Source organism: Dipteris shenzhenensis, chromosome 7 (assembly GCF_047967505.1).
Source record: "Dipteris shenzhenensis isolate YYH24624 ecotype China chromosome 7, Dip_SZ_1.0, whole genome shotgun sequence".
Taxonomy (NCBI): Eukaryota; Viridiplantae; Streptophyta; class Polypodiopsida; order Gleicheniales; family Dipteridaceae; genus Dipteris; species Dipteris shenzhenensis.
In genome coordinates, this window is record NC_141602.1 from 53,981,334 (window position 1) to 54,005,208 (window position 23,875).

General features: G+C 43.4%; 1 protein-coding gene across 2 annotated transcripts; it reads left to right on the forward strand.

The window, feature by feature from the left end:
• Nucleotides 1-447: 447 nt before the first annotated feature.
• Nucleotides 448-5,011, forward strand: LOC147900505 (uncharacterized). 2 transcript variants are annotated; one of them, XM_087376803.1, is made up of 10 exons: nucleotides 448-1,115; nucleotides 1,560-1,678; nucleotides 1,792-1,982; nucleotides 2,417-2,676; nucleotides 2,772-2,878; nucleotides 2,985-3,174; nucleotides 3,269-3,564; nucleotides 3,744-3,902; nucleotides 3,996-4,229; nucleotides 4,446-5,011. In XM_087376803.1, exons 1-10 carry the CDS (start codon nucleotides 929-931, stop codon nucleotides 4,632-4,634), a joined length of 1,932 nt encoding a protein of 643 aa, XP_087232929.1. In that variant the 5' UTR covers nucleotides 448-928; the 3' UTR covers nucleotides 4,635-5,011. The 2 variants fall into 2 exon arrangements, with proteins under 2 accessions (XP_087232929.1, XP_087232930.1); XM_087376804.1 differs by lacking the exon at nucleotides 448-1,115 and adding an exon at nucleotides 1,457-1,478.
• Nucleotides 5,012-23,875: the final 18,864 nt, after the last annotated feature.

A 23,875-nucleotide genomic window follows, 5' to 3' on the forward strand; every position in this document is an offset into this window, starting at 1 on the left:
ATCCCCATACTCCCCTAGACTAGCTTTTCAAGGGGTTTTGAATTTAATGGCTTGAAGCGGCCTTCCACCAGCAACACACTAGCTTTGGGAGACAAATTGGGGGGGTGCTTGGGGGTATCCCCTAGACCTCCTACATTAGATTCAAACCGACTGGGGCCAGCTTTGAAAGGGGGGCAGAGGGTTTGGTGCGTGTAGCAGAGGGGCCAACTCTATTTCAATTGGCGATGAATCGGTTTTGGTAGAGGGCCTCGGAACGACACAATGAGCAGGAGGTGCAGTCAGACACGCTGTTGTTGTGAGGCTCCCCTGCAACACCGCTAAACTGGTACATGGGGACGGCCTGTTACAGACTATGTTTGCGCATGCCCAAGGTGCAGCAATGAATGCATCTAGGCCGTGGGCATGGGCGGGGTCAAGTGTGTAAAGGAGGTTGGATCTCGAAATTTAGGGTAAGTTTCCTCCCAATGACAATAAGGAAGAGGGAACTTAATTTTAAGTTAGAGAAAAGTGGAGGGAGGGTTTCTAGGGCTGGTGGACGGAGTTTGTTGTTTCATTCGTTCGAGGACTGCTTGCGGCAGCCCACGACCCTCCCTCTGGACGTTTTCCCCCTTCTACACCAATTTCAACTGGCACGCTTACAGCTTAGAGCCGGAGACCTTCGGGCATTCCATACGCTTCGAGGAGGACGACCAGAGGAGCAACCTTGTCATCTAGAGAACTGGAGCGACTGATTGGTCGCGGATTGGCTTTCCTCAATTTATTAACGGCACACTCAGGATTTCAGGGTGTCTTGGAGCCAGCATTCGCCGTTTGAGCCTTTCGGAGAACAGATACTGTTACCCATCTCGCGGGTTGAGAGAGAGCGAGAGCGGGCGTGCTTGGCGTAGCGAGACAGAGAGAGCTTCTGGAAGGGAGGGGACGAGGAGCTATGGCGGGTGTGCCCGCTCCTGCCGCCTCCCTCTACGTTGGTGACCTGGACGCGGAAGTTACCGAGGCCCAGCTCTACGACCTCTTTTCCCAGATTGGCCCTGTCGCTTCCATCCGTGTGTGTCGGGACTCCGTCTCACGTCGCTCCCTTGGCTACGCTTATGTGAATTACAACGCTTCCGTTGATGGTATGATTCTCATCCAACTTTGTATTCAAGCTTATGGCGTTTACAACAGTCCAATATCAGATGATTTCTCTTCTTCGTTTGCCTATTGGGGCTATGCCGTTTTGGTCCATTTTAGTTGGACTGGGCATACTTCTTCTACCTTACTTGCTGTTTGTTTAAGCGCTAATGCATGTGTCTTGTTTTTGCCAACCCCTTGATTTGAGCAGTTTTTTAAATTTAACCTACTGATGTTCCCAAGATGTTGTGAAAGCTTTGGGAGAAAGAACTAGAGATTACTGACAAGTTTCGTATTTCTGACTCTTGAAACCTGTCCTGTCTTCTGCATGGTTTGGCGTGTTCGTCTCTCTTGGGCAGAAACTGCAGGTACGGTTTCCATCATGTCCTTGTGTTAGTGAATTCTGTCACTTTTTAACTAGTGCCTTAACTATTTTATGCCACTTTCAGCCGTTCGTGCAATGGAGGCTTTGAATTATGTCGCAGTAAATGGTAAACCGATTAGGATTATGTGGTCACATCGCGATCCGAGTGCCCGTAAAAGCGGTGTAGGGAATCTTTTTATCAAGGTTTGAATTACTAGCTTGAAGCACTTGAGAAAAGTCTTTGATTATCTCCCAACTTTGTTGTGCTTCTGTGGTTCTTAGTAACCACCATGGCTTTGTGTCAACTGTGTGTGCAGAATCTTCACGAATCCATTGATAATAAATCCTTACATGATATTTTTGGTGGATATGGTAAAATTCTCTCGTGCAAAGTTGCCATGCAAGATGGAAAGAGCAGGGGCCATGGATTTGTTCATTTTGAGACCGACGAGGCTGCAAATCTTGCTATTGAGAAGGTCAATGGGACAATGGTCGAGGGAAAGAAAGTGTGAGTGGAGACATCTTGTTTTTAAAAAAAATGTGTTTTCTGGTAATCAGATTGCAATTTTCTGTCAGTCAATTCACCCATTCACTTGCCGATTCCTTTCTGTTTATAAAGTGTTTGTTGATGCTTAATTAAGTATGAATTATCCTAGCACACGTTCAGCAGACAAGTTCCTCGTTTCCCTGCAGTCTTTCATTCCAACCTCATTCCTACTGGTTTCTCTTTAGCTTGAAAATCTCATAACGCAGATATCTATCTTTGAGGAACTTTATTGACAGTTGATGTAACCAGTGGAGAAAATGTAAGGTGTTTGGCCTGATAATTTGTGAAGGCACCCACGTTGTTTGCAGGTCATTTTTTGTAGATTGCTTCTCTGCTAACTGTCCAGAGTATTTATCTGCTTCACAGTTTTTAGAAGTCTAGTGTTTGATGTACAGGTACGTGGGAAAATTTGTGAGGAGAAGTGAGAGATCTTCAACCGGAGCAGAACTGAAGTTCACAAATTTATATGTCAAGAATTTAGACCAGGATGTGACAGAGGAATTACTCAAAGAGAAATTCTCTGAATTTGGCAAGATTACTAATCTGATCGTTATGAAGGACGAGAATGATAATCCAAAGGGTTTTGGCTTTATTAATTTTGAAAGTCCAGATGATGCAAAGAGAGCAGTAGAGGCAATGAATGGTGCTCAGTTAGGTAAGCAGTTTGATACTATGGATTTTAGCAACATGGTGTATTCACGTGTATAAAGCCAGTGTCATGTTTCTCAGCGTTATTTTTTTCTGGCCCAGGTTCAAAAGCCATTTTTGTTGGACGTGCACAGAAGAAGGCAGAGCGGGAACAAATACTGCGGCGACAGTTCGAGGAGAAGCGACTGGAGAGGATACAAAAGTATCAGGTCAAGATCTAGATGTAGCATGTGATTTTACCTCCTCCGTAGGTCTTCATTGGATAAAAGTTTTTAACAAAAGTGACCAGCACTTATTACAGATGATATGTTGCAGGGATCAAACTTGTATGTGAAGAATCTTGATGATGCAGTTGATGATGACTATCTACGGAATCACTTCTCGTCATATGGAACAATTATATCTGCCAAAGTAATGAGAGACGAGAAGGGTGTCAGCAAGGGGTTTGGTTTTGTGTGCTTTGCATCTCCAGAAGAGGCTATGAAAGCAGTTGCTGAGTCACATGGTAAGCATCTGGGGGTTAATGAAACCTCATATTATTCAGGTTACTATATTCCTTTCTCTGAAATGCTAGATTACTAATTGTTTGGTATATTTAGGTTGCATGTTTTTTGGCAAACCTATATATGTTGCCTTGGCTCAGCGCAAGGAAGTTCGTCGTGCACAATTAGAGCAGCATTATGCTCAACAAATTGCAGGGTTGGCTGGTCCTCCTGGTGCCATTGTTCCTGCTGCTTACCCACCTATGTACTTTACAGCGCCACCTGGTGTTGTGCCTCCTCTGCCTCAAAGGCAGGGTATCATGTATCCAGTTGGCATAAGGCCTGGGTGGAGGCCAGCAGCTGTGCCAACTCCTGCCAGGCCAGGTTTTCAGCCGATGCCTCCTTTACCTGTGGTGGGTAGTCCTCCATGCATTTCCCCATCTCTTTTTCTGAGAATTGCCGTGTATGCTGCCTCATTAGAGACTTTCTGAGGCTATTTGTTCTGAGAATGCAGTTAGTATTCATCTTCAGAAGCTGAAGACAAGCTGGAATGATTGAATGGGCTGTGTTTTTTCCTTGTGACTTCTTCCAGCTTCCTGCCGGTCCACGACAACAAAGGCAGATGAGGAATCGGGCAAATGGACAGGTGCATCCACAGGCTGGACCAATGCCCATGATGGTACCTTTACAGCAACACCAACCACATCTGCAGCAGCAAGTAACATACAAAGATGCTTCCAGGAACCAGCAGGTGAGAATATACCTAGAGGAACTTGTATTGAGATTTACAATGCTTTTTGTCATTATTTTTTTAAAGTCACTAACTCCTGGTAATTGTGAATAGCATCGACCACGGCAGCCTCCAAAATACGTCTCCAATGGTCGGGGACGGGAGCCAGCTATGAATTCCTCTCAGCAGCAGACAGGTTCAGGTAGTTTTGTTATGCCACCCGCTGCGGCTGTGAATGGGCAGTCAAGCAACCTTGCTGAGTGGAGCAGCATGCTTGCAAATGCCACTCCACAGCAACAAAAACAGATGTTGGGAGAGCGTTTATTCCCCCTTGTGCAGCAACTTCAGGTAAATCTTTTTGCAACATTTTTTGAGAAGGTAGACAATTCAAAGGGGAACTGCAGATGAAGACAAGATGAATGAGAATTGTCCTGACATACCTCATTTTATTTTGGTGCAAGGATGGTTTGAGGCATCATCTTTGTCTACTGTTAACACCGGGATGTAGTCGGAAAGAGAGACCATGCCTTTGGTAACTGTTTTCTAAAAAAAAATCTCGTGCAGTTCAACCTTGCAGGGAAGATTACTGGAATGCTGTTGGAGATGGACAATTCAGAGCTTCTTCTCCTACTGGAGTCTCCAGAGGCGCTGGCTGCGAAAGTGGAGGAAGCAGTGCAAGTGTTACAGCAACATTTAAAAGCTTCTGAAGATCCTCTTGTACCAATTGCTAGTCAAGAAGTAACATTAGGCTGATCTTTAGTTGTTTTGATAGCTCATTTCCCGGCATTTTGTTATGTAAGTGGTGAGCGGAAGAGAGAATTTTGAAAGAGCATAGTTTCCCATTCTTTTAGGTCAGCCCATACTTGTGGTTTGTAGCCATCAGAGCATTGAGGATGATTACTTCTTGCAGTCATTTTTCAGGACATGTCAGTTTTGTGAGATGAACCAAGTGATCGCAGCCAAACCATTTTAAGCTGCAAGTCTGTTTTGCCATGCTGCTTAATGCAGGGCATTTTCTAATGTATTCAAAAGCAGATGGTACATCTGTGTATGTATTGCTGTTTGTACACTACTTTTTTCTATCCTCTTCAGTGGTGCACTAGTCTATAAAAGGCTTTCAAGATTAAAGGGCTGTCTGTGTCTTGTTCAGTTTTTTATTCCACACTCAATTTTAACTTCCACTGTTTTATCAGGTCTTCATTAGATGTATGATTCGAGATGTAACTGTCATTCTTGTGCCTAAATGTAAAGTGCCTGACATAGATTACATGTCAGTGTCTATGGGTATAAACATAACGATGCAATATTTTAGACATATAACAATTTCCGAATATACAGGGTTGATGTCAGTGAGGTTTACTGAAATTGTCAAGCCACCCACCACTAGTCATATTGTACTCGGCGTTTTGTCTTTGAGGCTTTGGCCATGTTTGTGGGAGGTCTGTTTCCTTGTTTTGTGATTGTATTAGGTCAATATCCAGAAGATGACACCGCTTGTATGGTTTTATCAACTACTTGATGCCAGAGACTTACTATAGCAGTAGTTTGACATAGGCATTGAGCTGTATCATTACATCTGTGGAGATGCAGGAAATCACAAGTTGTCGTGTGTGTGGCTGGATGCTTTGTAACATGGCTTATATGATATAAAGTATTGAATCATTTGTTACATTTTTGGAGTGCCCTGTTTTCCTATTCCCACAAAATCCTGGGTGATATTGCTTAAGTTCGTTATTTAGATGTCCATTTGGACCACAAGGCAGGTGGTGCAGAGAACTTAAGCTCTGCTAATTTCTTGTATGAGAGAGCTCTCTCTTATGTGGTCAGGTCCTACATTTAGCTTGGCCCCTGCAGGCAATGGTCATTCTGTATGTCTGTAAATTGTCTTTGAGAAAGTGTAACAAATGCTGTAGAACTCTTTGTATAGGCTCACACTGTTTGTGCATATGATATTGTATGTTGAAAGTCAACTTATTTCGGAATGGTGGTGGTTGGCTCTTGCCTTTGTAGCTGTAGAAGATTGGCTCTTGGGCTGAGGGAGCTGTCTATGCTTGTCCTCTTTTCTTGATCTCATTCACTCCTTGTGATTAGACTGTTGTCCTGGTGGTATGCTCTGTCGAAGTGAGTTTGGAATGTCCTGGTATTGAGACAGATGCAGGTGCCTTGGGTTGTGTTTGCAAGTTTTTCTGAGCCAAAGTGTGAACTAGGAATGGTTGCAAGGCAGGGGCTTACTGTTGACATCATAATCAACCGCTTGAAATTGGTCAGAGATGGCGCTTGAGCTCTTTCGTAAAAGGGGGAGGTTTCAAGGCCACTGAAGTTCCTCGCTGTCTCTGGGTTTGGCCCTTTGCTTGCTTCTTGAATATGGAGCTTCTCTATTTTACTAGTGCTTGAACTCCTTGCGGCACATTGTCACCAATGTAGACATGTCCATAGGTGACCAAGGCTAGAGTGTGTTATTATGTAGATTTGAAGCGACATAGCTTGATATACTAATGTAGTTTCTAATGCAATTATATAATAGATCTATTATGTAACTTATTATCCCTCCTTCCCACAAGAAAAATAAAAAATAAAATAAATTAAGCATGGTAAAAATATGAGTTTTCAGGGTGTGTTGAGGTGTGAGCTTTTAGCCTCATTGGAAAGAAGATGTCAATTATGAGGAGCCCCCCCCCCCCCCCCTCCTCTCTCTGTCTCTCTCCCCCACGCGTGCGTGCACACACCCTTGTGTAGCCAAGGAAACAGAGGTTAGTCCTAGAGAAATGGTTGTGGCTTATGGAGAATTGCTGCAGTGTGCGCCTTGCTTATAGCATCTTTAGGTCAATTAAGAAAACTATTTTTTGGATTTAGAAGGATGTCTCTCTCATGCTAAGTATTTTTCTCACGTGTTACCGTTTCATAGAGCTCTATGCTTTCTACATATTCTCTATTCTCTAAAACATATATGAGAAATGTAGAAATGGGCTTGAGCTTGTCATGAGACAATTTCTTCACTTTTCCTTTGCCTTGCAATGCCTTCTCCTATTATATTCTCCTCATCCTCATCATTGTGTACGCTTGGTATATTTAGATATGCATTTTAAAAATCTTTAGCAAGATAAAACAAGGTGGAGGGTCCACTAAGGCCTTGCTTTGAGAAGGGTGGAGTTGGTATAAGGTCAACGGGAGGTGTATGGTTTAGGGTTTGTGGATGAAAGTTTTTTTTGTTTAGTGTTTTTTAGGTTTGGTTTTTTGTTGAATTGATGGTGGGTTGTTTGAGGGAGGGAGTTATCGACATGTATGTAGACCATAGAATGGTTTGACCAATATGCATATGTGGATTCTCTGTCGTTTTTTTTGTTAAGTATGTTAGTCCAAATGTGATCTAGTTGTGACCCATATATTGTTGTGATATGATGACATTAAAGGGTCTAGTTTTTATAATGTTTTGCTTGTATATTGTCTTTGTATTTATGTAATGACCTAGTGTTTAAAGATTGTATTAGTGTAGTTGTGTCTGTGTAGGTGGATTTTGTTGTTCAATGTTTCCCATTTTGATTGAGTCGTTAGTCTTTTCATTTCTTCGTGAGCATCTTTGTCTACGAGGTGGTGTTGTTGGAGTGGCTGAAGTAAGTAAAGGTTCTCTATGTTTTTTACACATGAAAGTGCTATGTATGCAAGACCATGCGTGTGGATTCTTGCTGGTGAGAAAGCTAGCTTATCCATCGTCAGACCTTGTGCTCTATGAAGAGTTCTAGCAGTAGTTGCTTGGATCGGGAATTGTTGTCGAGTGAGGATATTTGTTTTAGAAAGGCTAATTTGTGTTTCCCTTGTAACTTGAAATATGGATATCCATTTGCGATTGATGTTTGTAGTGTATGCATGATAGTTGTTTTGACAGGTTTCATTCTCAATTTTTGGGTTTTGAAATTGAATCCACATGATGTCGTTATTGTTGTAGGCGAACATGTGCATAAAAACTCCATCTGCGCCATTAACTAATCCATCTTGTTGGTTAATGTTGCTTGCACATAATTCAACTAGCATTCCTTCTTTGATCTGTGTAGTTGTTCGTAGTCCATCTGTTGCTTTAGGATTTTTTAAAATTTTAGAAAAGATGCGACTGTCATCATTGAATGTATCAAATGCTCTGATATTGTATTCTTTACTTATTACTTGATGGAATACTTTGTTGTCACGTCTATTTGTTTCAAGGTTGGTATAGTAAGGTGGGGGAAAGTATGGTCTCTAGGTGGCTCGCGAAGGCAACATCGGTTTATGTATTGTATTTGTGCATTTGTATGTGTACAATTTTTGAAAGAGTTTAATGTTTGTATGAACTCAGTATTGTTTGGCGCATTGTTTTTTTGAGTTCATAGCATCGTGGCTTTGTGAGCCAGTATGTGTTTCCCATTATTTGTAATGAATCTTCTTCTGATTTGAATACCCAACTGTCTCTTACTGGTTTGGCTTGATATAAATCTCTGTTGAGAGTTCACGCTCAACATCATGTGATCATGTGTGCATAGCACCATCACGTGATCATATGTGCATAGCACTAACCTTATAGAGTGCTATAAAGGAAAGGGTTAGATCCCCTAACCCTAACCCTAAATGGGTTTGTATATATTCTATTTTTTCAACTAAATCTAGTGTACAGTTTGTGGTGTGATCTCTAGCTGTGCCCTCTCTCCTCATCTCCACTCTTCTCCTCTCCCCTCTTCATATTTTGTCATGGTATCAGAGATCCCTTGCCTTCCGCTGAGGCATTGTGATTCTTGAGAGAGTGAGAGTGATCAAGAGATTGAGAGATTGAGTGTTCCATTCACTTCCGTAGAGTGAGAATTTACGTCTTTGAGAGAAAGAAAGATCCTGAGAGAAAGAGATCTCTTTGAGAGAATTTCGGAAAAGAGAGAGTTCATTTGAGTGCTTCTTGAGTTGTGAGAGAGATCCTATTGTTTGAGAGAGAGCGTTTAAAGATCTACTGGTTTTGAGAGAAAGAGAGACATGAATTTCTGCAACTCTCTACCCTTTGCCAAGCTTCGACATGAAGTTGGGACTGTTGTAACCTGTTGCTGAAAGCCCAGCCGCCTTCATCGACTCAGACTCCTGTAGCAACTCCATGCATTGCGACTCTAGTAGCGACCTTCATAGTCAACCTATGGCTCCATCGATCTCTACGACTCGAGTGCTTTCACATACAAATCGCGCACCCAGCATCCTGCCAACAGCTCACGAAGCAAGTCGAGGGCTTCGGACGGCCTACAATACAATGCGGGTCCTGCCACAAGTATAGCGCACAGCAGAAGTGATATTCTCGGTGACCTTCTTCCAAGGCCAACCTCTGCGCTTCGTGTTGCCTCGCGGTTCTGAATGTCTGTCTACTACATTGCACACAGAAATCGAATGACTTGAAGAACACGTTGAAATGCACTGGCTCTCCAATGACCTCCACGGTTAACATAAGACGCCCAAAGAAGCTATGCCTCTAAGCCACAAGCTTCATGGTGGCTTCTCTCTGCCTGTGCTCTAGCACCTGCTCTATCTCCAAGTATCTCTATAGCACCTAGCAGGATAACTGACAACGAGCAGCGCCTCATAGCTGCCTCTCAACAAACTCTCAACGCACACAGCTAGGGCTCCCTCCAGTGATTCGTCTCCTTTGATAGCGCTCATCCAAGGTCAGCTCCAAGCTCACGGGCTGACACGTGGTAGCATTTTTGACCAGGGGCTAAGCCATAACCGTGGGTCAATTTTTCTTTTGTGTGGATAGGGTTAGTTAATATCTTACCACATGGCATCTACAGAACTATTTGCCATGTCAGCAGCCTCGTGAGGCAGCCATATCTTATCCACAACCACGTCATCAGTCCACGTCAGCATAGACACATCATTTGCCATGTCACCTTTGACACATCATCTACCACGTCATCACTGTCACATCATTTACCACATCATCATTGCCACATCATCTACTGACATCATCATCTGTGCCACCTCAGCAGTGCGACCTCAGTTGTCCAGTCAGCACTGATCTCTGTAGGCACACATAATGCTCCACAGCCACTTCATGTGACCACTCCTGCCACCTCAGCACAGGGCTTCTCAGGCACACCTCTTGCTAGGCACAGTGCTATATCATCATTGCATGTGACCCACAGTGACACATCATCATTGAGCACCATTTGCACTCCTTTTGCCCCTCCACCTAGATCAAGTCGTATCTCTTGATCCAGGAAGAATTTGAGGGCTCTCCAAAAAGGAAAGATGCTCGTTTTTTCATGCTCTATACGCATCACATCACGCGCACATTTTGGTGCAAGTTACACTCACATTTGAGCCTCGTCGACAAAACCACTTCCTTCACGCACATTTGCCTCTACATCGACGCATCTGACCCATCACTTAAAAAGAACAAAAGAAAAGGAATTATTTGCTGTTCGACGGTTGGTATAGATCTAGATCAGAGTAGACTAGATCGCCATAGAGGGGACGCTTTGAATTTCCCCAAGTTGCCAATCTAAGCCATGCCCAAAATTTCCGACTAGTACCTACTTGGAGTCAGTCCATATGCTCACATACGGTTTCACATCATTACATTACCTGAAACCTTACGTTCATCAGTTCAGTGAGCACACTTCACAAAGTACAGAGGCATTGCAGATTGTTTCAGTGGGCAGATAGCATTTGATTTCACACACACATGCCACCATTGTAAAGCCTATTCGGCTATCCCACGGCATCGTGCACATCATTTCAGCCTTGTAAAGCCTCTTGGCTATTCCCGGCATCATTCCCACAAGCCTTGTAATAAAGATCAGGTCTTATATATTGCAGTTTTATCTTCATCGACAGTTCAGAGATTTCACTTGGCATAGTCAGTGTATCTATAGATGATTCATACAGAGATTTTCACGACATTTTGAGTACATTTCTTGCACCATGTCGACCAGCAACCTCAATCTAGAGGCATCTGCTAAGTTAGACAACTCCAATTATGATACATGGAAATACCGAATGGAGACCATTCTTGTACTTTAGGACAAATGGGAGTATGTCGATGGGTCTACACCTAGACCATTGGCTGATCCAGCCACAAGTAGCTCTACTCCATCTGTTGTCACAGCACCAACAACGGGATCTACATCTACACAAACAGTTTTCACACCAGTAGTAGATCTTGCCATTGCCCGAGCTCAAGCAGAATGGGATAAGAAAGACAAGTACGCCTATCACCTGATCAAGCAGAATGTGCAAGATGTCATGCTGGGATAGCTCAACACAATCAAGACATCAAAAGAAGCATGGGATATATTCGCAGCTCTCTACGAGTCCAAGAACACATCCAGGATTCTCACCTTGAGAAACCAGATCAGCCAGAGTTTCTGCAACAGCAGTGAAACCAATCATGCTTATGTACTCCACATAAAAGACTACAACAATCAACTTGTAGCAGCAGGAGAGACTATGAACCTCGCTATTAGCTCTTTCCTACTGCTTTCCTAGGAAGAGCTGGGTTCTCTCAATATGCAGGGTTCCGAGGCTTTTTGTCACCTACAGATATATTGGGGTTGTCGTTGTAGTATACGTGTAGCTTAGGACCTCGAGTCATGTTCCGGTGAGAGACGTAGGCTTAAGTGTGGTAAGCAAACAAAGTGCATGCATGTGTAAAAGGAACGTATATCCTCATGGTTGAGGTAATGAAGGCTTTCGCCTTCATTGGGGGTTGTAGGGTTTAGGAGGAGTTTAAGGGTTAGAAGGAGGTTCCAGAGTTAGAAGGAGGTTCTAGGGTTTAGAAGGAGGTTCCAGGGTTTAGAGAGAGGTTCCAGAGTTTAGAAGAGGTTCCAGGGTTAGAAGAGGTTCCACGGTTAGAAGGAGGTTCCAAGGTTTAGAAGGAGGTTCCAAGGTTTAGAAGGAGTTGCAGGGTGTAGAAGGAGTTCCAAGGTTTAGAAGGAGTTGCAGGGTTTAGAAGGAGTCCAGGGTTAGAAGGAGGTTCCAAGGTTCAGGGTAGAGTACATGGTGGAGAACTCGTCTCCCTCGTAGATCATGGAGTTTAAGGGATGAGGAACAAAGGGTTTAGGGGGAGCATAGGAGTGGGAGAGAAAGAAGGTGTAAGAGCATGGGGGAAAGAAGAGAGAGGAGAGAGGAGGAGGAGGAGGGAGGAGGACGAGAGAGGAGGAGGAGGATAAGGGAGGAGGATGAGGAGGAGGGAGGAGGAGGAGGAAGGAGGAGGAGGGAGGAGGAGAGGGAGAGGGTGGGTTGCAAGGTTGGAGGAGAGGGGAGGAGGAGTTGCAAGGTTAGGACATGCTTTTGGACGTGGAGTGCAAGGAAGCATGGACACTTGAGATAAATGCTTGGAATACCAAAGTAGACTCAATACAATGCCCCAAAGAGTGTGGGCTTCATTCCATTATGGGGTATTTATACAAGTTGGAGAGCTTCTCTCTCTGCATGTAGGAATTGTAACACAAAGTTGTAACACATTCTCTTTCTACATGTAGAAGTCGTATGTAGAAGTTGTAACACAAAGTGTAACACATTCTCTTTCTACATGTAGAAGTCGTATGTAGAAGTTGTAACACAAAGTTGTAACATAAAGTTGTAACACATTCTCTTTCTACATAAGTTCATGTTGGCACAGAGTCAACATACTCCCGGATCCATTTTATTACCCGTCCTCAGGTTATGGCTTATTTTGATTTCAGAGTTGGGATGCCATGTGCGTAATCCAATCGTTTCTACTGTAAAGCTTTTGCACCATACAATTTGTAGTCTGTAGTCAAGAAGCTTATCTCCTCTTAAGGAGGGGTAGACGGCTGTGAATTTCAGAGGGGATCTCGTTGCTGAGGTTGCAGACTCTGCCATCGAATCTTCTTGGGAAGAGGTTTGGCGGGGGTCTCGTTGTTGAGGCTGGCATTTCTTGCTATCTTGCATACATGTTGGATGCGATTGCACCCGTATCATTGAGCTTGTAGATAATTAGTATGCAAGTCTGATATTTTTGCATATAGGAGACGGCTGTGATGTTTGGCGAGGGTCTCGTTGCAAAGGATGCAGACTCTTTTGCCAATTCATCTTGAGTTTTGGCATAGCTTCTTGTCTGGCTTGTGAATTCATTGCATGCTTTGAGAGTATGGAATGAAAGTGTGTGATACTATTTTTGATGCAATCTATTATGTGCCTATGCAAAATCATGTGAGTGTATGTGATGTGTCTAACTATATGCTTATTTGTGGGATTTAATAGGGAAACTAAGACTCAAACATCCCTAATACGAAATTGATTAGGTCTTCCTAAATGTGCAAAAATGTGCATATGCCAGTGAGTGTGCGTGTAACAATCTAGTGCAAACTATATGTGCAAAAACGTGCATATGCGAGTGAGTGCTTGTGATACAATCTAATCCTAACTAAGGAAGACTTGGTTTCCCAAATCGTCATTTTTGTCGGGGATGGCTTGCGTGTTGAAGTAGTAGTGCTTTAGTTGGCTCCCGGTTATTGTTGTGTTGAATTGGACTCCATCCAAGGTTTCTAGCAGCACAGCTTGAACTTCAGATGCTTTTCGTGGTCTTGGCATTGCTATGGGAAACTGCCACTTGTGTAATTCTTGAAGTACTCCAGCACTTCTTAAAGATCAGCCTTTGATGTGTTGAACTACCCTAACATGCGCCATGTGTACGGGGTGGCATAGTATTATAATTTGTTTGGCTCTTGGAGACCCTTTTTTTTTTCTTTTTGTTTTGTTTTTTTTGGTTTTGTTTTGTTTTGTTTTTTTTTGAGTGAATTCTCTTGATCGATCTTCATATGCACATGTGGCTTATACTTTCGAAACTTCTTATGTTGGGAACTATGGGGTAACTTTCCCACTGGTAAGGTGTTTCCAAGTAAGGGTTCATTTGCCGCGCATACTCCTTCCAGTACCTTAGGGGACCATTCAAGAGGCAGTGATTCTGATTTTGAGGGAGCTGACTTTGCAAGGTACAATTCGACGAGATCCTTGATTAGACTCAATCGAATTCATTGAAATGCTCGGCCTTGGCTTTTCTGCGATTTCCTCCTTCAGCTTTCTTGCGGGATCTTCTGCTAGTATTCAACTTTGGAGGTTCAACTTTTGGGAGCTCGACTGCCATTAGGGCATGCAGAATGGATAATTCATTATCAAAGATTTGATCTTCAATTTCAGCATTCGCACCCTCTGTTGCAAGGTCCCAAGGAAAATCTGAGTCATCATTTATATGGGTACCTTCTTCAGGTTCATTATCCCAGCCATAAAGAATGGAATCTCTAGATCGATTGGTTCTTCATGTGTGAGTGGAGGATCTACCTGTAGCACATTAGCATCGATCTGTGAGAAGATGGGGTTTAATGAATGGCAGTTGTCGATGGTTGCCAATGTTTGTATCCAGTTATTGATATTGCTTTGTGACTCACCTGCTATGGCATGCTATTGCAAGGGAGCTGATTTGCTTGAGATTGTTGTTAAAGATGTGTCATCTAATGCTCTAGGCAAAATTGGTTTAATAGCTCCTGTCCCCACATTCACCCTGACTACAGTGTCTCGATTCTGGATTGTTAGTCTATCAGTTCCCCAGTCATGGAGGACTGATGCTTCCCGTAACCAAGGACGTCCCAATAAGATTTGATAGGATTTTTTGGGGAGATCCAAGATTGTGAATTGAAGGGAAAAGCGGACTCCTGCGATCTTTGTGGACACGCCATTCACTATCTCCAAGGGTTTAGCCCGTGAATCATCGACAAGGCGTATGTTAAAATTAGCGTTTTGCATTGGTGGGAGACCCCATTCTTCGTAGAGCTCCTTTGATAGGACATTTACACCTGCTCCACCATCCACTATGGCTTGGACTTCATTATATGCCTTGTGGATCAAAGGCACAGTAATGTTGCATATGTCATCTCTTTCACCCATCCCCACAGGGATATCTTCAATGTCGTTCATAGGTGGAGGGGGATTTGCGAGTTCAATCCATCCTTTGAAGCTCTCCTAGAGATTGGGACAATTCTGTAGGAGGATTCTGATGGGAATTGACACAGGGCAACTCAGGATGCTAGAGAGTGCAGCTCCTTCAAGTTGATGTGGCGGTACATTATGTTGTGGAGTCTGTTGTTTGGAACAGAGGCTCGAGTATAGTATCATTACTTTGTGGGGCCAAGTCAGGGATTGGGTCTTGAGCTTGCTTCTCACCCTCGAATTGGGCTTGTTCCTTTTGTACCCATTGTTGAAGTGCTTGAAAACGAGCCTTCTCCACCTCTGCAATTGGATATGGAGCTTCTTTTATTTGAGGATCGGGTGTTGATGTGGATGAGCTCGGCTGCTCATTGCTTGTGGAGGTGGAGGCACTTGTGCTTTCTTTTTAAGAAGTCGCTTTGGTTGGATTGGAATCTTAGGGTCCTTGGTGGCCTCTTTCTGTTGGTGTGTAATTAAATTTATAGGTTGTGATTTTACACTTGCTGGATCCAGACTTTGATGGTCCACCCCAATGATGCCAATTGGGACGTCAGGCTTAACCTCTGTTTGTTATGGGACCTTATTTTTCATGGGACAATCCATACAGGCATGTCGTATGCCACAATCTCTGCAGAGTGGTTGGAAAGTACCACGGCTACCATGATGAGGGCACTTTGTGATCCGGTGATTTTTGCCACAACCGTAGCACTTGATTGGTGCTCGAAATATGCTGGGTCATACTTGATCTACATAAATGGGTATTAGACCCTCTGCACCTTCTACATAGTACATTGGGTACTGTGCTTCATACTCAAATGGCGAGTCTACTAAATCGGCTTGTAATTGATGTATGGGAACTGCCTGAGGAGCTGGATTTGGTGCTTTTGGATATGGTCGTGGATTTGGATTCCTGAGTAGTTGTGGGACTTGTGTCCCAATAAGAACAGGACTTAGCCTCGGAGCTGGGGGCGCTTGTGCAAGTGCCGGTTACTTGTATACTCACATGGGTGCCACTTGGTATTGTTGAGGTCGAGGTGCATTGTTGCGCATGTTGAAGATGCAACTGTTCTCATCATGGCCACTGACGACGCAGATATGGCATCACAACCTTGGCAGTGGATTTGCTTATGCAGTGATCCTGGCTCTTAGGACCGGGCACTCATTTGCTATATGATTTGCCATGCAGTGTGGACACCAGACATTTTCTCGCCGTGGATATGTTTGAGATGGTGACTGAGACAAGTGAAGTTTTTGATCCATGGTCGCATCATATCTTCTTTCAGCTTCAAGGTCATGGCCTTTAGGTGATCTTCATTTCATGTTTCGGCAATGGACTTGGATTTGCCTTTTTTGGAGTGCTTATCTTGGGTAGTAGATCTACCGTCATCACTACTACTGTCTGAGTCCATCATGCCATCCTCGATGTCAATGGCTGCCGCATGAGCAGCACTGAACGTTTCATAGCTGCTTATCTTTTTCATATCCTTTCGGATTTTCTTTCTGAGTCCTGAAATGAACCATGCCGTGAGATACTTTGCATCTGGGCGTGGGTCACATTTGGCGATTAATCTCTTCATCTTACCCAGGTACGTGCGTACATCTTCTCGTCGGCCTTGTTCGATCTTGCTTAGTTGGAGAGCAGGATCATCTTATAGCCTCTTTGTTTGAAAGAGTCGTTTGAATTTTGTTTGAAGTAGTTCCCATGTGGCGCGCTCTTTCACTAGAAGGTCTAGGTACCATTCAGACGCTTCATCAGTTAAGGCCATGGGAAACCAAGCCACCTTGGTTTCATGGGATTGATCTCCACCTGCATGACATGTGGCATCAAAATGCTGGAGGAATCAGGCTGGGTCTCCCCTACCATTATATTTGGGAAGTTGCAGTTTTCCCAAGGGGCGTCGGCCTTGATTGTTGTTATTTCTTCGATTGAAGAAATTGTCAGCCTCTGCATCGAGCTCGATATCCCCATCATTGTCATGATGGCGTCCAGCCGTGTTGGAGCACGGAGGAGTTAAAGGAAGTGGTTGAATCTCAGGGGGGAATTTGGGGTAGAGGATTGGCGGGGTGGTTGTAGTGGAGTTATATGTTGCTGTGGTGAGCGTTGGAGCCGAAGGCATTGGCCGGAACATAGCTGCATGCAGATTGGGCTAGATTTGCCAAGGGTGTCTCTGCTACAAGTGCGAGTGTGGATGTAGTGTTGTTGGGAGGGTTAGAGTGGTGTTAGTTTGTGTAGGGACCATCATGTTAATAATGTGCCTAAGATTGTCCTATGTGTGTAGGAAAATATGCCGGTGCAAACGGATCGTTAATTGGAGGTCACGGCGTGAAGATATGATCAAATTTGTGTGAAATGAGGCTTACATGGGGGCACGAATGAAGAGTGCTAGGGATGCCAAAATGGTGTGCAATGGGTTGGAAAAATACCCTGTAGCGTGGTGTTTCCATGATGTGAAATCTGGGTTCAAATGGGGTTCAGTTTGGGTCCCAAACGGATGAGTTTCGAGGGGTTAAAGTAGGGGTAAAATTTGCTTTGTGGGGGGGGTTTCCTAATGGTGGTGTGAATGGACTTTAAGTCTAGCTGAGGGGTTGAAACCAAGTGACTCTAGTTAGGGTAACTAACCTACATCCTCCCAGCTACTGTAATTGAGAGGTTTGACTAACTGTAGTTAGTTAGTAACTGAAGAGTTAGTCTAACCTAACTGAGGTGAAAACTAACCTAAAGTAGGTTAATACTAACCTAGGGTAAAACTAACCTAACCGAGGTTAACACTATCCTAAGGTAAAACTAACCTAACTGAAGTTAATACTAACCTGACCTAGTTAGACTAACTAACCTAACTAAAGTTAGTTTAGGTTTTTTTTAAAAAAGGACTCAGTGGGGGGGGCGTCCCCGGCGGCGGCCGAGGGGGGGGGTTCTATTGCATGGGGTCTGAGAGGGGGAGCGCAGGGGAGCGGAGGGGAGAGGGGAGAGGAGGGGAGCGGTGGGGGGTGTAGGGGAGGGGAGGGGAGCAACATCGGGGGTGCAGGGGAGTTGTAGGGAGGTGGAAGGGGGGTGCCAGGGTGATGTAGGGAGGGGGGCGCAGCCCGACGGGCACCGTCACTGGCGCGCCACCACGGGCGGGTGCTACGAGCGCTATCGCAGGCGCTCCGCTACAGGCGGGGTGGTGCTACGAGCGCTGTCGCAGGCGCTCTGCTGCGGGTGGGGCGATGCTGCGTGCGGGCGCCGCTGCGTGGCCGTCCTTGAGTAGCAAGGGCCTTAAGGCCCTTGCTATTAGTGCTAGGTTAGGTAGATTAATTTAGGGAGCGGTCGGTGAGGGGGGGGCATAGATAGATAGAGAGAGAGAGAGAGAGAGAGAGAGAGAGAGAGAGAGAGAGAGAGAGAGAGAGAGAGAGAGAGAGAGAGAGTAAGAGAGAGAAATAAGGAGAGAGGAAGAAAGAGAGAGGGAGAGTGAGTGTAAGAGAGAGAGAGAGTGAGAGAGAGTAGAGAGAGAAAAAGAGAGAGAGAGTGAGGGAAAGAGAGAGAGAGAGTATAGAGAGAGAAAAAGATAGAGATAGAGATAGAGAGAGAGAGAGAGAGAGAGAGAGAGATAGAGAGAGAGAGAGAGAGAGAGAGAGAGAGGGGGGGGGGGGTGGGGGGGAAGAGGGGGAGGGGGGAGGGGGTGGTGGAGATGGAGATGGAGGGGGGAGGGGGAGGGGGAGGGGGTCGTGGAAATGGAGATGGAGGGGGAGGGGGGAGGGGGAGGTGGAGATGGAGGGGGGAGGGGGAAATGGAGGGGGAAGGGGGAGGGGGAGGTGGAGATGGAGGGGTAAGGGGGAGGGGGGGAGGGGGTGGTGGAAATGGAGGGGGGAGGGGGAGGGGGAGGTGGAGATGGAGGGGGGAGGGGGAGGGGGAGGGGGGAAGGGGGAGGGGGAGGTGGAGATGGAGGGGAGGGGGAGGGGGAGGTGGAAATGGAGGGGGTGGTGGAAATGGGAGGGGGAAAAAAGAGAGAGAAGAAATAAAAACTTGACGGATGGAAATCGAAAGGGAGGGAGAGGTGGTCACCTGAACGCTCTCCAAGTCTTTCTCGATGTAACGGGATTGCTGAGGAACAATAGACGGTGGTTGGATGGCTGGGTTATCGCTGCAAGATGGGCTCGAAGTCACTTACAATGTGAGGATGGGAGTAAGGTGGAAGTCGTATGTAGAAGTTGTAACACAAAGTTGTAACACATTCTCTTTCTACATGTAGAAGTCGTATGTAGAAGTTGTAACACAAAGTTGTAACACATTCTCTTTCTACATGTAGAAGTTGTAACACAAAGTTGTTCCCTGGCAACAGTGCCAAATGTTGGCTCTTTCCTATTTCTTTCGTAGAAAGAGCTTGGTTCTCTAAGTATGCAGGGTTCCGAGGCTTTTTGTCACCTATAGATATATTGGGGTTGTCATTGTAGTATACGTGTAGCTTAGGACCTCGAGTTGTGGGGGGGTGAGAGACATAGGCTTAAGTGTGGTAAGCAAACAAAGTGCATGCATGTGTAAAAGGAACATGTATCATCATGATTGAGGTAATGAAGGCTTTCACCTTCATTGGGGGTTGTAGGGTTTAGGAGGAGTTCCAGGGTTAGAAGGAGGTTCCAGGGTTCAGAAGGAGGTTCCAGGGTTCAGAAAGAGGTTCCAGGGTTAGAAGGAGGTTCTAGGGTTAAGAAGGAGTTCGAGGGTTTAGAAGGAGGTTCCAGGGTTTAATCATGTGATCATATGTGCATATGACTAACCTTATAGAGTGCTATAAAGGAAAGGGTTAGATCCCCTAACCCTAAATGGGTTTGTATATATTCTATTTTTTCAACTAAATCTAGTGTATAGTTAGTCATTTGTGGTGTGCTCTCTAGCTATGCCCTCTCTCCTCATCTCCACTCTTCTCCTCTCCCCTCTTCATATTTTGTCATGTCTTCCCTCATATCATTTGGAGAGAAATGTCTTCTTCTTCAACTTCATACTATAATGCTTGCATGTGCCATGAATGCATTCAATGCGGTGCCACTCACGGTCTCCCTTTGGACCAAACCACTGGTTCCCACAGAGACTTTAGGCTACCAAACCAACTCTCCCTTGCAATACATGATGAGGATCTAGGTCGCCTATAGGCAGCACATTCACTGAGGAGACATGGGCATCGATCCCCATGGATTCATGCTCCGACATGACCAGATCTCAAGTCATTCATATCTTGCCGAGCCAGGTCAAAGTCCATGTGTCTTTTGCAACAACAAACATTCTTATCTTTGAGTTTCCTGACATACCATGGCTTACAATGCTCAAAGCTCCGCTGCCCAATTGAAATGTATGGATTCTAATCCATAAACTCGAGTTACGACTTCGTCTATTGACCCAACATGTGGGAACAATAGAACAGTGAGCCCTCTTTTAAATGGAACAACAGTGCAGTGAGCCCCCTTTTTGCACTACTAAAACAAGACAAAACACACTCCAATTAAAGTATATAATGAAGCAAAACAATTTTCAACCACTGCAGGGCAAGCGGGAGACTTGAGAGGTTCAAGGGGGGAAATCCAATGGAGCTAGAGGGGAGGTAAGGAGGAGAGGGGGGAAGATAACATGGAGGACGGCCAACAAGCGCCATAGCTACACAGCTCCAAGCTCTTCTCCCTTTCTCTCTCTTTTTATTATGTATATCATCATCTCCCCTTCTCTATATCCCCTTCTGGCCCTATTTGTTTTTGCCCTTCCTCTAGCCTCACCTCCTCATGTGCCCCTCAAAATGATACCATGGTAGACCATCGCCTCCATGACTCTTTCAATCGGACTCCACACTCACATACTGACCCCACTATAGCAGAAGGCCTTTCCTTGCCTTTTACTTAAGATAAGAGTGCACATGCACATAAGGAGAGGAAAGCACCTGACAACCCCTCACTACAACACGTAATCCAAATCAAAGAAAGCTATAAGAATACGGAGAAGTGGAAGGACAAGTCACACAAGCATGGAGGGAAAATAGGTTTTTCATCCAGATCAAATCAAAGTGCATACTCAAGGGAAAGCACTAAAAGCACATAGAGGGGGAAGACACACAAGCACAAAGGGAAAATAGGTTTTTCAAAACCATTCATCCGTATGAATGGCAATATATTTAGGATTTACAAAACAAAGAGACAATATGAGATTTGCAAGCCACTGATCATACGAGAACAGAAGTTTTGGAAAAACTAGCAGCCATGAATTATCTCCTCTGGGATACATGGGGCTACATGTCACAAATTAAACTTCTCATTGCCCCCCAAACAAGTACAATGAGGCAAAAACCAAATGAAAAAATGGCATACTAGTGGGTTGATGCTATCAATTATAAAAGCTTAATCATCTTTGGCATGTGCTATGGGTCCCATTTGCAAGGATGTGTATGGAAACACAAGCAATACAAAATGATAAATAATGTTAGATTTATTCAAAGGGCATTGTGCATGTATGATTTGATTGTTTTCTATTACATCCATTTAGGGCATGAATCAAGCTATAAATATCACTAGATTAATGTGTTTTCTTCATAAGTGTGGAGTCTATTTTTTCAATCATTTTTAACTAAACAATTTTTTTGCATTTTCAAAATTAACTTCATATACTATGATATGAGGTGGTTGACATGGCCTCCTCAGGCTGGCATGCAAGGATTAAGTTAATGGATCTAAAATTCCTTAAAATCAAGATGGATAATCAAATTCAACTAGCACAATGGATAATGCAGTTCTCTAGGGTATTTTAGATTACACCTTGGAATAAGTATGATTGCTACTACAAAGAATAATTTATTTAAAGGTCATATCCAAGCCATGTTTGTGCGTATCATAACCATTCTACATTCTATTTTGAGAACATGTGACTTGATATCAATGAAAGAGCTCAATTAATTATAAAACCACATCCATCATGTTCCTCCTTGGCATGGCTAAGACCCTATGAAATCCACACCATGCTTAAACTTATTAGGAATTTAAACCTTGAGAAAAAGTAGAATCCATTTACTAATTTAAATTGAGTGGAAACACCATTTGACCACACCTAATGGTGTTTGACTATTTCTTACACTTGGGGATTAGGTAACCAACATGGGGATCATGTTTGGTTAGCTGAGCCAATGGAATAGAGGAAAAATTGTCATGCTCCTTGTCATCTTAAATACATGCTACTGGGAGTCAATAGGGAGACTAGTATCAGTCATCTCTAATCGTAGAATAAGGGAAACAAGTGTAGCTATTGACATGCACTACAGTATGTTATATGCTTGTTATACCAATGCGCTTGTTGTAATCTATATTTCATGTTTTCCTTAAAACAAGTAAGTTTTAGCAAATCTATCACAAAGATAATTGTGTCCTTAGGGAAATTTGCAAGCCACTAAGCTACAAAATTAGGAAGCATGCATTTTGGGGTGGATTAAATGAAGATATCTCTAAGATCTTATGTTATTATACAATAATAGTCATATCTTCTTTGTATGATCCTTCAACATCAACCTTTTCAAATCTCTCCATTTTACAATAGCAAGTTTGTCTACCTTGATTTCATTTGGGCATACAAACTTCTTCTCCATATCACATTGTGGGCATGTTCCATGAGTGCATTTGATGCTATGTTGCTCAGAAATGCCCTTCCCAATAGATTGTAGGCTCCCATGTAGGCCTTACATTCAAACCTTGCTTGCCCTTGCAACACATAATGAGGATCTAAGTGGTCCAAAAACAAGGAATTCAACTTGGAGATACGGTCATCTATGTCCATATAGAGTAATGATCTAGCAGGACTACATTGTTAATCATTCAAAAATTGATAGGTTAGGTCAAAGTCTATACATTTTTTGTAGCAACGTATTCATGTCTTTGAGTGTCTTGCCATGTTATGGATTGCAATGCTTAAAGCTCTTCTACCCAACCCTTACATCAATTCTTAGCCATAAATTTCAAGTAAAGTTCTACTTGTTCATCCAACAAAATATGAAAATTGCAATATCATAAAGTTATACATTCAAGAAAATTCACTAAACATGCAATATATCTATTTGAAATTATGTTAAAGCTCAAGGTAAATAAACTTGTAGCACACCAAGAACATCATCACTATAATAGGATGTGCATATTTTTAGAGCAAAAACCTATGAGCAGAAAAGTCTGAGTGATAATGTTTGACACCAACCATGCTAGTATATTTCTCAAAGAAATATATAATTCTTTCTTAATTTCTCATTTATGGAACCATATACTTACTTATTTATCATTATAATCCTCATTTTAGAGAACATCATCTCTATATTCAAACAAATAGTGAACACTTTAGAAAGTCCTGTAAATCCCTCCCTACCATACTCTCTTTTGAGGATTATGGTAATTCAATTGATTTAAAAGGGTTTCCCTTAGCTTTAGCAATCCCATATTTGAAGTATTGAGAAGCTCTCATGTAACAATGTATACCATATTCCTTGGATGAGTAGGAAAAGGTTATTGAAAATCTCATAATTGAAGCCATTATTATCGATCTCTAATACATTATGAAATATGGGAAGATAAGGGAGGTATTTTTAAAATATTCCCAATTCTCCAAACCTAAGTACTTTTAAGGAAATGTGGTCCCTACTGAACTCCTTCCTACCATAATATGAATTAGGAAAAAGTTGTAACTCTCATATACATCTTGAAATTTCCAATATATCTCTTCTATACCTATAGAAATTATAAATTTAAGCCTACCATTGCATAGATCATGAAAATTTGAATATTTTTCCTTTTTACAACTCCTCACTCTGAGCTAAGGAGCAAAAGTTATGACCCATTTTTTGTAGGCTCTCCAAGGGTATTCCACCGGCGGAATAGTGTTGGGACAAGCTCTTCAACCCATATTCCTCTAGGAAAACACACTCAGAGGGTCTATTAAAAAGACGTTATATATTTTACTTAGCTCATCTTGAGGAGCTGTAGAGAGGATATTTGCTCAAAATTTCATGATCCAACCAATGGTGAAAGGAAAAGAAAGGATATTTGAAAGTCATAAAATAAGT

Coding starts and splice junctions, on each gene's coding strand:
- LOC147900505 (XM_087376803.1), top strand. CDS start 929: ATGGCGGGTGTGCCCGCTCCTGCCGCCTCCCTCTACGTTGGTGACCTG. Junction 3,175..3,268: donor AGCAGTTGCTGAGTCACATG/GTAAGCATCTGG, acceptor TGGTATATTTAG/GTTGCATGTTTTTTGGCAAA. Junction 3,903..3,995: donor ATGCTTCCAGGAACCAGCAG/GTGAGAATATAC, acceptor AATTGTGAATAG/CATCGACCACGGCAGCCTCC.